The sequence below is a fragment of the Pleurodeles waltl genome, chromosome 3_1 (genome assembly GCF_031143425.1).
Source record: "Pleurodeles waltl isolate 20211129_DDA chromosome 3_1, aPleWal1.hap1.20221129, whole genome shotgun sequence".
Classification (NCBI taxonomy): Eukaryota; Metazoa; Chordata; class Amphibia; order Caudata; family Salamandridae; genus Pleurodeles; species Pleurodeles waltl.
Genome location: NC_090440.1, coordinates 871,372,283 through 871,388,401, shown reverse-complemented (window position 1 = coordinate 871,388,401; position 16,119 = coordinate 871,372,283). Strand labels below are relative to the sequence as shown.

Below are 16,119 nucleotides of genomic sequence, written 5' to 3'. Positions count from 1 at the left end.
GTGGTCACATTTGACCCTACAGGTACCATGGTTGTTGTTCGTAGAGAAAAGCGACAGTCTGGCATACAATTTTTTTTGTTTTTTTTGTTTTTACACATCTACTCGCGGTTGTCGTTTTCTTGTGGATTAGCTCATTCTTTCTCAGCTATCTTCACTGGGGTACTCTCTACACAAAGCACCTTTTGTGATGCAATTACAATTAGCTAGCTGTTGGTATTTTTTTCGTGTTTACATTGTTTTGTGCTCATTCCCATCAATTGTACAATTGGGTGCATATCTTTCAATGTATTGTTTTGTTGGGCATATTTATGAACTAAATGGTTGTTTGCAATGTTGGTTTTGCAGCCTTTAAATAGTCCTCATAGATCAAACACGTTTTCGCTGCCTTTTATTTGTGGAATAAATACTTCACCATAGCACTGAATCTCATCCTCCTCGTCAATTAATTGGACCTACTTTATGGTGTTTTACTGTTGAAAGACTATTTTCCATGCTCTGGGTGAGCTCTGTATTTATGCATGTGTGGGAGTCTCTCACTCACACATAATTGACACTATTTGGATATCATAGTGCCTTCACCTGTTGAGCAGATGTATCTTCCTGCATAATTTCCGTACCTCACGGGAAATGCGGTTAATCTTTAAACCAGTGCTACCTTATGATTGTCTTATTATGCAAGCGAGTCAGTTGGCCCAGGCAGGCATAAGCCGTTGTCTCCTCAGTTCAGATCGGGTGTTGCAAAGGGAGAAGTCAGCTACCCTCCTGGCTCCTTGTATCAATTTCGGCCCGTGCTGCTGCACCAGCTGCGTGCCACAGGAATCGAAGCGGTTTATGTGCCAGGGTCCTCCAGTCATTATCCCTCGCGGGCCAACCCCTCATTCCTTACTACGCGCCTCTTCACTGTACACTGCAGACTCTCATTCCAGGGAAGAGCCTGCCAGGCCACCATCACTTTAGGCCCGCCTCGGGTCTGGGTTGCTAGCTGCTCTCCAGTCGAAGCCAGACCAGGCACGCAGCCGGCAGGTGCCTTTCTCCAGTGGATTTCCCCTGGTGAGGGGCATTCAAGCAACTTCTGGTGTCTACAGTCTGGACAGTGTGGGATGCTGCAGGATGGTGTTGCAGGCCCTGGACAGAGCCCATTAGAGAATGTCCGATCCAGCTGCCTTCTTGGTCATACCCCCTGACAAATTATAGGATTTGATTGGGCCTGGTCACATCAAACCTATTAGTGGCAGTGATTTGTTTACATGTTCACTAGATTTGGCGTTGCATCCCCCCATTATGACTGGGGTATGGCCTTCTGGCTTTGGATAATTTTATATAATCATTACCCCTCCCACCCCCAAGTCTTGGGCTGATGCTTCTGGTTTTTCATCTCTTTAGTGCATTAGACCCTGTTGTCCGTGCCCCAGTCCGTGTTCTCTGATCCCCCTCAAGGTTGTGTACGTTTGGTTAGTACCTAATTTGCTTATTTAACTTGCCCATTAGTCCCTAGTTTGTTACAGGAGACACCCAATGGTTACTAGTGGACTGCAGCACTTAATTGTGCTCCTGGTGTTGTAATCAAGGGTGGAAACATGACTCGAGGCCTTCCACTGCAGCCTAGTCAGGCAACTTCCAAACTGCCAACTTGGCATCCTTTTTCCCCTTTCAATTATTATAATAAATCGCCTCTTCAGAAGGGCTCAGTGGCCCACACGACCACATTCATAATAATAAAAAAAAAAAGTGCATGTTCCTTTTGTTTTCAACGTGCCGTGACAGTGAAAATGTACATTTGGAACCATTTACATTAAAATTTACTCATTGCTGAGATCTGATTTAAGGTAACTTTTTAAATAGAAAGGTGGCTTCAGCCAGTCACCGCTTTGCTGCCTAAAACCTCTGGTAGCCGTTCCTGGTTGTCCGCAGCTGTTGTGTCTTGCGAGACCACAAATCACACACCCTCACCCCTGCCGGGAACAAGGGACCTCCTCCACCGCGATGATCTCTGGGCAGCAGCCACTGATGGCCCAGCTTTAAAGACTCTACCATCTCAATGAAGCAGATGGTGATGACGCTTAAGCCTACAGCTCCTTTGTGTAGGCAGTCAGACTGCTATCTCCTCCAGAGGGGAAACGCCCATTGCTGAGCTGGTTTTCCAGAGAAGTGGCTCATTATGCTTGGTGCACCCTAGAGATGTGCCCAGAGCTCTGCACCAGCTAAGAAGGCTTTAGACATCTTCTAACTGTTATGTACACTGGAACAGTGCATGCTGCAGTGTGGGACAGCGTCTTATCGGGTCAGTCTCTTCTCTGGAGCTACTTGCTCCCATGTTACATAGTTGTAATGGGATTGTGCCGCTCGACCTCTGGCGAGGTGAGTGTCCAAGTGGTGGCAGCATTCTTAGCTTGCACCTCAGCAGACCGATTACCTAATCTGCAGGATCACGCTCCCTCACCACACCCCTTGCCAGCCGCCGCGCTGCAGAAGGACAGTGGGCCGTATGCACAGTCTGGCAGTTCCGCTTCTTTAACTGCAGTTCCAAGCCTCCTTGGGGCTGGCCAGTTTGTTGGAATTAGACTAAATCACCCATCTAGGCCTCCAGGCAGGACGATCTTCATCTGGCTAACCACCTAATCCACCTCCTGCAGAGCCTTCTTCTCATATATGTTCTGCTTCCCACTCCGCCGTAATAGATCTCAGTAGTTTTTAAGGCAGATGGTGAATCTGGAAGGATATTTCTGACACATGGTTGCTCCCTCCACCGGAATGTTTTTAATGAGCTGCCATCATCTCTTTGGCACCCCTTGGCTCCGGTAATTTGATTTTTTTTTAAATATCTGCTTAAAGAGCGTTGAGCAGAGGTAATCTGGCCCCATAGTGAGTCTGCAGGTTTTTGCTATATGCTGGTCCACTTTTGCAAGTACCATAATCTTTTGTAATTTTCCACACCTAAGGGTTCTTCCTGTGGAAGAGTACTGACTTACCAGCCTACATTGGGATGCGATTTGAAAAAAAAAAAACTGAAGCAAGCATTTTTATTGTTTTTACCCATTCTGTTTTCTCAAAATTGCTACCTATTAAATGTATATATTTTTGGGATTTAAAATGTTACGGATCTGTCCCATCCCCTACAATGCAGGTTGTTGGAACTGGCCCTTTTACAGTGTCATTCCCCAGACTTTTTGCTTTTGCCTCCTTATTTTTCTGACCTTTGTTGGCTGACGTTTTGACTCTGAGCACTTTTCCACTGCTAACCGTTGCTAAAGTGCATGTGCTCTCTCTTTCAAATTTGGTATGATTGGATTCTACCTGATTGGCATATTTAATTTACCTGTAACTCCCTTGTACAGTGGTATCTCTATACCCAGGGCCTGTAAATCAAATGCTACTAGTGGGCCGGCAGCGCTGCTTGCGCCACCCGCTGAAGTAGTCTGTCTAACCTATCTAATGCCTGCTAGCACAAAGCCTGTGTGCGCAGTTTTTCTGCCACAGGGACCTGGCATCTAAATGTAATTGCCAGGCCCAGAACTCCCCTTTTACTACATGTAAGTCACCCCTAAGGTACGCCCTAGCTATCCCTTTGGGCAGGGTGCCATGTATGTAGAAGGCAGGACATGCGCCATGTTGCGTGACCTGTCCTGGTAGTGACAAACAGCCTAACTTGGTGTCTCACTGCTGTGAGTGCTGCCCTCTCATAGGATTGCATTGGAAATGCCCTCTCTTATGTGTAAGGGGTATTGTCTGATTTATGAGGCGTAACGTAGGCATGTTTGGTATGGTTGTGACAGTGGTAAGAAATGCTACTTACTGGTGTAGGTGTATTTTTTTTATTACTATCACAGAAATGCCACTTCTAGAAAGTGCGCATTTATCAGTGCTTATAACTTTGGTGTTTTGCAGCTTGTCTCCAATCAACGTCTGGGCAGACTGACAGTTGGGGCTTTGTGCATACTTTTCAGACAGCCTGAACACGGGGAGGGTGGCGGTGACACAGAGGTGCATCTACATATTGCAAAGCCTTCCTGGGCTGAGAGAAGGGAGAGGCGGGGCACACCTGCATTTGTAAAGACTGTCCCCTGGCCTCACACAATAGGGTCGTTAACCCCCCACTGATGTTTGGTGCCTGTGCTGAAAGGAGAGAGGGGGCACTCCCAGAAGCAGTTGTAACTGGCTGGAACCTCCTCTCCCTACCATTGAAAAACACTGTGTGAACTGACTAAGTACAGAGGAATTTTACCCACAATTTGAATATTCTTGGAACTGGAAACTGGACACAGAACGCTGATGAATGGACTCACCAGGAAACTACCTTGGACTGCTGCTGTTGTGCTGACCTGTGACCTGCCTGGTCACTAGGAGGAACTGCCACCATCTGCACCGCTTGTGCTGGTCTGTAGTTGGGCCCACCAGCCCTGTGCTCCTTGGGCTCCTGATTGCTCCCAGGGGCAGGGTGCTGTGCCCCTGACCCCTGCACCGATTTCTCCAGCGTTGCCTTAGCGCTTTGGAAAAGTGCTCCTCTCTTGAAATTGCTGGAACCTATCACCGCCGCAGCCCGGTCTTTAATTTTGCCCTGAGCGCTTTACCTTTGCCCCAGGACACCGCCGCAACCCGGGGCTCAAAACTTATCTCAGCGCTTGTGAAGCGCTTTATTTATTCCCCAGAAATCACCGTCTCAGCCTAGGTTGCTGGGCTCTAATCAGCGCGAGATCCGCGCTACACCCAGTGCCCCGGGGCACGAAGACACTTCACTTGGAGCCGGTGCGCTCCTAGCGGCGCCCCGGGGGTGCGGTCCGCTCCCAGGAGCGCCCCCGGGGCACCAGCCGCCTGCGTCCCTACAGGGAAGCCTCCCGATGGCTTGGGAGTGGCTTCCCCTGACTCGCGTACCACATCGGGTGCGGGCGAGTCTTTCCTTCGGGCCCCCGGAGGGGTCCGAGCTCCTTCCTTTTACTCGGCAGGACTAGGGGAAGGCGCGGGGAGTGCCCCCTTTCCCAGTCGTTGCACTAGGAGCAGAACGCTCCTAATTTTGGGCATTTCTTTTTACCCACCAAAAATCGGGAAAGGCGACCTCAGCGGAGGTCCCTTCCCGCCGTTTTTAGCCACAACTGGTTGCTGGGCCACGCCCGGCCCCCATCCCACGGACAGGGTGTGAGGAGGCCGAGGCAGGCCCCCACCACGAGGTAGGCCCCCGTTTTGCGCACAGGAGCGCCGGGGGGGCCCCATGTTCGTCGTTAGGCACTGGAAGTGCCTCTCCTACCAAAACCCAGGTACTCTTTAGGAAATCTAGGCTCTAGGAGCCTAATACAGATTTGTAGATGCTTATTTCCTACCTGTTTATTGGTTCTACATATATGTGCTTATGTTCTTTTTATGGGCATGTTTAGCTGATATGTATTTATATGACTTGGGAGATATTCACTAATGTTCCTTTTATGGGTATTTAGGAATTGTTCATGACAAGTGCATATATCTTTTACTCTAATTCCTGACTACTGCTTATGTTGCAGAATCCTGAGTACTTACGTGTTCTAGTGTGACAACTGCATATTCTTGCAGAGTATTAGTAACTTGTGTAACATTCTGACAACTGCTAAGGTAGCAGGGTATTACAAGTAATGTTGGTCTAATTATGTTTTGTGCAATACAGATTATTTTTACATAGCTCAGTGTTGTGTTTACTTTGTGGTGTATATATTGCATCACGTGTATTGTGTGTTGTGCAAACGCTTTACACATTGCCTCCAGGTTAAGCCTGACTGCTCGTGCCAAGCTACCAAGGGGATGAGCAGGGGTTATCTTGGACGTGTAACGCCCTTGTCCTGACTAGATTGTGTAGGTTCTGCCTGGTTGAGGTGCATACCCTAGCCAACCAGAAACCCAATTTCTAACACAGGTTATCTGTTTAAATTAGAAGGTTGGTTCCCATATTAGCAATTGTAGGAGTTGTATTATTCATATTATGGTGGTGGTGTTGCTTTTCTACACTACAGTACTCAACACATCACAGTGAAGACCTTCTTGGTAGACTAGGGTATATGTTAAGGGTGCAGTTTGCTTGGGGAAACTTATTGACTGAACATTTTGAGCACAAAAGACTACAGCTCAAACTGTAAAGACACAACTTTAGGCACACTTGTAAGGAACCAAAAACGTTACTACTGGATTAGTGGTGCTCTGCTGAGCCAAAAATAAAATCCACCCATACACTTATTGACAATGCTGTACTTTAAAAATAACCCAGATTTCAGTTAATTGTTAAATACACAGTTGAATATACAAACACATTTTTGTGTACTTTAGTAGTAACATTATACCTGCCTGCTTGTGGTGTAAATGTTCTGAATGTTTTGCAGTTTCGGCGACTCACACTGCCGGTCCTTCAAATTCATACCTGATGGAGTTTATCTCCATATTTGTTAGTTATTTAGTTAAAGTTTGTATGCAGAACAAAACGTATTTTGTACAGGCAATAATTTTAACATTTAGAACCGGTGCTGTTTTCTTGGACTGAGCTTCTCGAGAAATATTTAAAAAAAAAATTATGTGTATACACACTTGTGTGTGCTGTAATATGAAGACATACACGATTATTGATCTTTGTCATAAGGTTCAGGAGTCCTGGTGGGTAAATTACTAATTTCAACACCTTTTCACCAGATGGGTGGCAGGTGTTAAGTGGATAGAAAAACATAAATACAAGTACAGTTAACCTGATTACTAGCAGTGTTGCATACTGAGTTTCTCCCCATTACATGATCGAGCAGCATTATCTTCAAGTTGAGAGAAGCATTAATAGCTTACTAATTTGCATATTCTTAGTGCATCTGGATGGTTATAGATTTGTTGCTTTGATTTTAGTGTGGTAATAGTGAATTTTTGTTTCTTTAGAATGTAGAATTTCTTCTTGGTGAGGAGGAGGCCGATTCTTGCAACGGAGAGGTGATTGAAGAAGGTGATAAGGAAACTGACCGAGACTCTGTGGACGGGGAGACTGTTGTGCGATATGCAGACTGTGGCTCTGCTCCCCGACCCATTGATTCAGAGGGCACTTTGATGCTTTTTAAGGACAACTCTTCTAAACTGGGGTAAAGTCGCCTATGGAAAAAATAATCTGCAAAATTAGGTAGTGGTGACCAGTGAGCAAGACCCGCATAATTCGAGATTTCTCCAGACCTTCACTAAACCTAAGCCCACTGATTTTCATAGGAGCTGGATTTCATGTCTCACCCATAGAACTACCTCTCTCTCTGACCAAAGTGTTGTTTCTCTGGCTTACACTGTGTACAGTTGACTAGAAGTTATTGAAATGTTATTGTCAACAGTACAATTACTCCACCTCTGTCAACTGTCACCATAAAGTGGTAATGTTGGATATTCCCTGTCAGTTAAGGCCTGTTTTTGGATGAAGGTTACCTGTCTCTGTCCCCATTAGTTCCTACCTGGCTTCGCTCTGCTTTGCGTTTCTTCTGACGCAATTCAGCCTTTTTTGAGCTTAGATTCTCCAGCGTGGAATGCTTAGAGTTGCCTAAACGAGTTTCCATGTCATCGAAACAAGACAGCTGGCTCATGCTGCCTTTGTGTAGCACAGGCAAAAGAGCAAAAGCTAACTGCACAACCGTATTTTTTTAAGGAGAACAGAAAATATATTCTGTCCTTATGAAAAGTATGCAGGATTGGAATCTCTAGCTCTGCATGCCCTCAAATGCATACACATTTGGATGAAATCACAAATCAGTTCACACTTTTTTAAATTACAGGAGGGTAAGGTTTTGAGGAAAATAAAACACCTCACAACATAGTTCTTAATGACTAGTGCATATCCCGTTTCCAGTACCCACAAAAAATAACTATTTTTAGATGAATTCAGGTGCATAATTAACATTGCGGATGGACAGTTTCAACAATTGTGTGTATAATCAAAGGTTTTTTTGTTTTTTTTTTAAACTCCATTGAAAGTAAATCAACTTTTTTTTTTTTTTTTTGGTGCCATTTATCTTCAAAACAAAGTAACTGAAAATGGAGGAAGTTGCCTACCTCTGTCACTTACGTAACAAAAGTAAACAATTTGCCTTAGTAAATTAATCTTAACATGGTTGAAGTAACTGAAGCGGGGTACCTACTGAGTGCTGATGTCATAATAACCATATATAGTGAAATAATTGAAAATGTCTGCATCCACTGGACTGATGGGAAGGCTCTATCGCATCTGAGACAAATGGGAAGCTAGAAATGCTATGATGAGGTTGGGGAAATTACAGCGTGTTCTTGGAGGTCCATGCTGTCATTGGGAGTATAATCTTTGCCTGTGACTTTTTTTCTTCTTGTTTTAAGCAAACTCACATTCATACTTTTTGTATCGTTTTATCCCCAGGGATTCTACAGCTGAAGATATTCAAGTTGGACAAGAAGGCAAACTAGGTAACATATCCTATTTGAAGATCTTTTGTTAAGACATCTTATAAAAATCTTCTTGTTCCGAGTAAAGGACTAATGTTATATTTTTTTTCGATAGCATTTTCCTAATGAGAACACAGACACAGGAACATGATTTCAAAATCCTGCAGTATCCCAACACATTCTCTTCGCTCTACCCCTTTTTCACTCCTGATCCACTTGGGTATCATATTCATGGGATGCTTGGGTCAGATAATCTTAATAATCATTTACTCTCTTAAGTTTGTGGATTAGCAAGACTGTTGGAGGACCGTGAGGTGGTCCGCCTTTCTTCTCCATTATAAATTCTCCACAGTAGGATACATCTGTGGTGGATGCCATTTGTACCTAAGATGACTTACACATTTAAGGTTCCAGGGAACTATCTGACTACTAATGACTTGTGCATCCTTATTGAAATGGTTCCTAACATTGTTAGCCTGGGTACAACATTTTTACCAGCATTGCCTTATGTTTGTGCAGTCCCACCAAATGAATAGGAAGGGGGCTGGGCGGAGGGAATTTGGGGGCTCCTATTTTTTTTTTCCCATTATAAATCTTACGCAATACGGTACGTCTGTAGAGGATACCATTTGTACTTATGATGACTTAAACATTTAAGGTTCTAGGGAAATGTCGGACTACTGATCCTGCTATACCTCTTCCTCTGTTGCTTTGTCCATTCTTCCATTGTGAGAGGTATTGCGACTGCTGATTTATTTGGCAGATGTAGTAAAAGATGTAGACTGCCAAATTTTGATGCATTGTAGTCCATCGTACTCCCATTTTAATCTCAAAGGATTTGTTTCTTAACTCCACTCATATATTCGCTCTAGCACTTGAAGGCCTGCCATTGAGAATTATGAGTTGAAATGGTTAGGTGTGAGCAAAAGCTAAAAGGTAGATAATTCTTTGTCTCAGGTGGTGTCCTCATAATCTGGCTGAGCGTTTTTTGAATGCAGATCCTTTTTCAGCCTCGCCAGGACCCTTGAACACACTCCCTACCTTCTCCTCATGCATCCACCTTTTCTTAATGTCTGATGAACAGTTCTTTTAATATGCTGCCTATTAGTTTTGCAAAATGTTTGAGATCAAACATACCTTGGACTTTGAGACAATTCAGCTATTTCTGTTAATCTTGCCCATCTCTCTGCACAGTTAAAAGTGAATTGGCTGAAACGTTGGATTTTGGGGTTACCACCGGAAGGAAGTGGAATAAATATAGGAGGTGATGTGAAGAAAAGGCAAACATTTTCATCTTTGACATTTATTTTTCTGTGTCCGAGTGTGATTTTAGTTTTGCTAAGCCAGTTATCTTTTAAGCTTAAGCTAATTTAGTGTTGTATAAACTCTTTACTCTTTTAGTCAGGATAACATCCAGATTTCTGACTGTTAGGGGCTACCACAGTGGAGTAATATTGCTGGGATATAGCTCTCCATGGAAAAAGTCAGATATAGAGTTTCTTTAATTTATCAAATTTTAAAGCCAAAGACTTGCTCCACTCTATTCATTTACTTCAGTGCAGCAAATATATATTTTGTGGTCAGGTAAGGTGAACAAATGTTGTCTGCAAGTTTACAAATGTTGCGATAGTAGATACTGAATGCCTGTATTGGTATGTCCGGGGTAGATCCTATTTTGATAACAAAGGGTTAAATGATTAGAGCAAACAATATAGATGGCTAGTTTGGTCCCTCTACATAAGAGCGCCCTGTCTGATATCAGAGCCTGCCTGATTCGTGATTTTGACGCTTGGTAGGGGGCAATGACCCATGTCTCTATGCTAACTTTGCTCAGTGCAGCTTCTTGAAAGTCTCACCTGAATTATTTAAACGCTGTCATAGTGTACAGTGCCATGAGAAGGTCTGGAACATCCTTCTTGAGAGTTTCTCAGTGAGATGGGTCACTTTGTATCTTCCAGAGCCTCTCTAGCTCTAATAAATCCCACTTGTTCAGTCTCTAGATAGGACGTCCCACTGTCCAGCCTGTTCATGAACACTTAGGTTTATCTCCTTGTGTTAGCAGTAATTAACTCTACATTCCTCTGGGATTTTCACCCTGCTTGAGGACCAGGGATAGCATCTGCATTATCATTGTGGCTATTAGTTACTTATAAAGGAGCGAATAAATCTTGTTGGGTGACCAGGCAGCAGGCTCTCAAAGAACTTGTAGAACAGTGTATGTTCACATATCAGCAGAGTTTTATGTAGCCTCAGCACCCTTATCACTTTCCTAGCCTAATCAGAGGCCTTTGTTTTGCCCAACTCACCTACCCAATAGCTTGTCTGTGAAATCTCTTTTAAAACAAAGAGTAGGCTATCCATAAAGGTGGTACTAGTTGTAGACCATCTCTGGGAAGGATTGCCATGCATGTGAAATTCAGCTAACTGGCTCTGATCTGATTTCTAGATGGAGAAAAAGTACAGAGCCACTGAATTGTCTGTAGCGTGTTTAAAATCATACCGTTTTTGTGAGATCAGATCTAGACATCCAGTCACTGTGTTTTTCCCCTCAGACTCTTAAGGCCGGACATTGAACACCATGGTAAAGTGTTTAGAGGGGAGTCTGTATAGATAGACAATGCAGAGGCTGTTACCAAGCTGTGACAGACATCTGTGGCATGACCGCCCCTCTTATGGCGAAGCTAGTGGAACAAGCAAAAACAGTTATTAGAGAAGTAATTAGAGGCGCTTTCCCTTACTTGATGCTTCAGACACAGGAATTTGCCAGTTAGTGAATTTAGTTTTTTCTGGTTACATAGTACTTAATTGAAGGTAGATGTCCAGCGTAGAGTCCTGGACATGCTTTCAATGGTCATTGTCTAGTTGGTAGATATGTTGCTGAAGCATTTCAGGCGGTTATGACAGACAGACGCAGTTAGATTGCTCTGTCCGTTACAGTGTAAACAAGGATATTTCTACTGCTAGATATAACAACCCTATAGCTAAAGAAGCGTTTTCCGCCCAGGTACATCTGGCAATTTCGGCTGCTACAGACTGAGATTATTCTTGGGCACAGCCTACCTCACCTTATGAAAGGAGACGAGAGCAAGGCACCAACACCAGGGCAAAGACCATAGTCCAACATGGGCCGAGACCAGGCCCGTAGTACATGACTTCATGGGTAAACCACTCCTTTCTCCGTATACCCGTAGTGACAAAGATTTGTCCATTGATTCCAGCCTTGCAACACATTACCTTTTGATCGTTGGTCACTGAACATAGAGCATCCTGCACATACCATAGAATACATCTGTCACCACCAGTGCCTCCAATGAAAGGGCATTGCCCACATCTAGAGGTCCTCAGACCAGAAATGAGCAGCAAGCCTCCTGCTCAACATCTCATCAAGCTGTAGAAGTCTCCAGTTAGCTAAATTCGGATCTATGGTGAAGATTTTCTTAAACTTAAAATGGTTCCATTGCTGGGTTGATTCTAAGAAAATGGATCCTCTTTTGATGCAGCTATCTGAATTTATACCATACCTTCTGCAGCTAGTGCAGTCAGCCCTGAGATGCTTCCCAGTCCGAATGCATCTGGTGGCCATATTCAGATATCTATCTAATTGATGAAAAAACCCTTTTGCACATTTTCTTCCAGCTTGGTAGCCAAACTTCAGTATTGAGAGCACTGATAAAGTACCCATTTGAGATCCTCCACAGGTCCTCTGTTCAGATGATGTCCTAGAAAACCGCATTCTTCTGATGGATACAACTACCTGTGGATTCCTCACCTCATGAATACTCCCATGGCGCCAGCATTCGACGGAAATCTTCTTACTAGTCTCTGCACGTCGACGAGGACGTCACTCTAGCCCACGCGACACCGTCTGACGTCATACAGGCAATAAGAGGTCCTCGACGACGTGCGGACGTCGGTTCCCTTTTTTCCGTGCATTCGAAACGGTTATCTTCGAGGGAGCAACTGTTACTCTTGCGGTTACAGTGTATATCTTGCTGCGTAGTCTTTCGCTGTGGAAATAATGTCGCAGAGGAAGTCTGGATTTAAGCCTTGTCGTGACTGTGGAGGCAAGATGTCGGTGACGGATCCTCATTCCGATTGCCTTTGGTGTTTGAGCTCCGACCACGACGTCTCGACTTGTGATTCATGTCAGCACATGAATCCAAAGGCCCTCAAGGAACGTGAGGCGAAGCTGTTTATGGCCAAGTCAAAGGGGAAACATCACAAGAAGTCTTCTTCCCCAAGACATCGGCGTCATCGAGACTCCCGGCGCCGTAGAGAATCTCGGCGTCATTCAAAGGAGACTCGTTCCAGGTCTCCGGATCGGCGCCGAAGGACATGGGAGGTCAGTCCCACGGTTACGCCGCATCCTTCGACGCCGTTGCCCTCTCCGGCGTCTCCAACTTCACCTGGACAGGCGTCAGTGATTGAGGTATTGGAGCCTCAAGTGTTTTCTCCGGCGCAGACGCCGAGGCCGGCGTCTGGGTCGCCTCCGAGACAGGCACCCCAGTATCCGGCTTTTCCCACCCCTGGAGCCGATAGTTCCGCATTCTTGAATGCGATGTATGCCATCTTCCAACAGATGGCTCCAGGGGGTGCTCCGGCTGGGCCTTTGGCCTTTTCTTTGGGTGATCCTGCGCCTCTTCGGCCGGCACCCTTTATGCCCTTTCTCCCGTTTGGGAACGTGGGCTCGGCGCCACTGTCGGCGCCGGTGGCCGCTCCGGGTGCTTCAGAAGGATTGGCCCTGGGGATTTCCATCCCGTCGACGTCGGGATTTCGGCCTGTGACTCCGGTGGGTCCATCTGCTTCAGCTGCTCTTCCGTCGGCGCCGAAGTTACCTGTGGCGCCGGATGCGGCGTCGGTAGCTTCTGAAGATCGGCGCCGATCTTCGACTTCGGCGGAGGTATTGTCGACTCCACGTATTGAGCAACGACTTCATTCAAGGAGACGTGCTCTCCGTGTATTAGAAGAGCAGGAGTACCAACGAGCCCTAGAGGAAGGAGAGCTAGAGGACTCGGGTGATGGGCTGCGTGGACTGGAGTCGGCCAGTGGGCTGGACACTTCCCCTGAGTGGGACCTTTCGTCCCCGGGGGAATATACTGAGGAGGCTGCTTCCTTTCATGCAGTGGTACGGAAGGCAGCTAGTTTTTTGGACCTGCCTTTGCCGGTGGTGGAGGCAAAACAAAACCTTTTGACAGAGGTGTTACATCCGGCCTCAGCCGCGGCGGAGCCTCTGTTACCATTTAATGACGCTCTGCTGGATCCGGTGTTAGAGGTGTGGAAGAGGCCGGCATCTTCCCCAGCAGTTCACAGAGCCGTGGCCAGGAGGTATCGGACGGCTCCAACTGACCCTGGTTTCCTATCTAGGCACCCTACGCCGGAGAGCTTGGTGGTGCAGGCCTCCTGTTCGTCCAAGTCAGCGCCTGGTTCTTTTCCGACGGTGCCTGGGGACAGAGATTCAAAGAAGCTAGAGGCGCAGTCGAAGAAGATTTTTTCATCCTGCAGTCTGGCGTTAAAAGCCACCAATGCAACCTGTATCCTGGGGAGGTATATTCATGCTCTGATGGATGACATTTCCTCTTCGTTTACAGAGCTTCCCCAGGGTCTTTTGGATCTTGTCTCAAATGCCCAGGCTGCTGCGACCCAAATTATCCAGACGGGACTGGATACCACCGACTCGGTAGCCAGGGCAATGGGCACAACTGTGGGGGCAAGGAGACAGGCCTGGCTCCGTAACTCGGGCTTTTCGGCAGATGTACAGTCCACATTGTTGGATCTCCCGTTTGATGGGGACAAACTGTTTGGAGCTAAGGCTGATTCGGCCTTGGAACGTTTTAAAGAAAGCAGGGCCACGGCTAAGTCGTTAGGGCTCCAAGCTCCTTCTTCCACGGCCTCTTCCAGATTCTTCAGGAGGTTTCGTGGATTTGGGCGTGGCTCTTCCTCCTCTTCCTTTCGGGGGAGATATCAGCAACCTGCTTCTTCCCATCCCTATAGATCTTTCAGGGGGAGAGGTAGGGTCCGCACCAGAGGAGCCTCTCAGCAGCACTCTGCCTCTTCCTCATTTCCCACTCACTCCTCTCCTGTAGGGGGAAGATTACAGCATTTTCTCACCAAATGGAAGACTGTTACATCGGACACTTGGGTTCTCAGTGTTGTGGGAAAAGGCTACACCCTTCCCTTTCGGGAGTTCCCGCCCCTCATCCCGCCCCGCCCTTCGTATTGTTCAGAAGAACACCTCCTGTTGCTAGAACAGGAGGTGCAAGTCCTCCTTTCAAAGGGCGCGGTGGAGTTGGTCCCGGAGCAGGAAAGGGGTCGAGGAGTTTACTCAAGGTATTTCCTGATTCCCAAGAAGGATGGTCGTTTGAGACCAATTCTGGACCTGAGGATCTTGAATTGGTTCCTCAAGCAGGAAAAGTTCAAGATGCTGACCCTAGCACAGGTGCTTTTGGCGTTGAACATGGAAGACTGGATGGTGTCTGTCGACTTGCAGGATGCTTACTTTCATATCCCGATACTCCAGTCACACAGGAAGTATCTCCGGTTTGTGGTGGGTTCGCAACACTATCAGTTTGCGGTCCTTCCGTTTGGTCTTACTTCAGCACCTCGAGTCTTCACGAAGGTGATGTCGGTGGTTGCGGCAGAACTCAGAAGGAAGGGGATAGCAATATTCCCTTACTTGGACGACTGGTTGATCAAAGCCAAGTCCCCGGAGCTTGTGTCGCATCATCTGCAGTCAACAACCCAGTTGTTGTTCGACCTGGGTTTTTCGGTGAACGAGCCCAAATCTCACCTAGAGCCCTCTCAGCGCCTCCTGTTCATAGGGGCAGTACTGGATACAACATTGGGTCGGGCCTTTCCTCCGCCTCAGCGGATTCAAGATATTCAGGATTTGGTTCCAATGTTTCGAAATGGAGCGGTAGTTCCAGTCCTCAAGGTCCTTCGTCTGCTCGGTCTTTTTGCCTCCTGCATTCTGTTGGTCACGCATGCTCGCTGGCACATGAGGGCTCTTCAGTGGTGCCTCCGAAGGCAGTGGTCTCAACACAGAGGGGATCTAGAGGGTACCATCAAGATCTCCAGAGATGCTGCTGTGGATTTGAAGTGGTGGATTGCAAGCAACAATCTTTCACAAGGAAAGCCGTTCCAGCAGTCACCACCAGTGACCACAGTCATAACGGATGCTTCCACTATAGGGTGGGGAGCTCATCTGGGGGATCTGGAGATCAAAGGTCTTTGGTCTCCAGAGGAACAGATGTTTCACATCAATCTGTTAGAGTTACGGGCTGTATGTCTGGCTCTCAAGGCCTTCCTCCCTTCCCTTCGTGGTCAGTCGGTACAGGTCCTAACGGATAATACTACCACGATGTGGTACATAAACAAGCAGGGAGGAGTGGGGTCGTACCTTCTCTGCAGAGAAGCTCTTCGACTATGGTCCTGGGCAAAGGACCATCGGATTTGCTTGATAGCAAACCATCTGGCCGGAGTTTTGAACGTGCGTGCGGACAGTCTCAGTCGCCACTTCTCGGCAGACCACGAGTGGCGTCTCCATCCATATCAAGTCCGTTTAATCTTCCAGAGGTGGGGGTTTCCTCGGGTAGATCTGTTCGCCACTCGAGAGAACGCGCATTGTCCGTTGTTCTGCAGCCTTCAGTATCCGATGCAGGGAGCGTTGGGGGACGCGTTTCAAATAACCTGGTGCGGCCAGTTGCTTTACGCGTTTCCTCCCATACCCTTGATTCCTCGAGT

The 16,119-nt window shown here is 46.6% G+C and overlaps 1 protein-coding gene across 3 annotated transcripts in view; it reads left to right on the top strand.

The window, feature by feature from the left end:
* The window catches only part of CLSPN (claspin), a 270,119-nt gene that overhangs the window by 154,419 nt on the left and 99,581 nt on the right, over positions 1–16,119 (top strand). For all 3 annotated transcript variants that reach the window (XM_069223824.1, XM_069223822.1, XM_069223823.1), the window contains exons 11-12: positions 6,871–7,067; positions 8,354–8,400. In XM_069223824.1, coding sequence (XP_069079925.1) covers positions 6,871–7,067; positions 8,354–8,400 — 244 coding nt within the window. The remainder of the gene's footprint in view (positions 1–6,870; positions 7,068–8,353; positions 8,401–16,119) is intronic.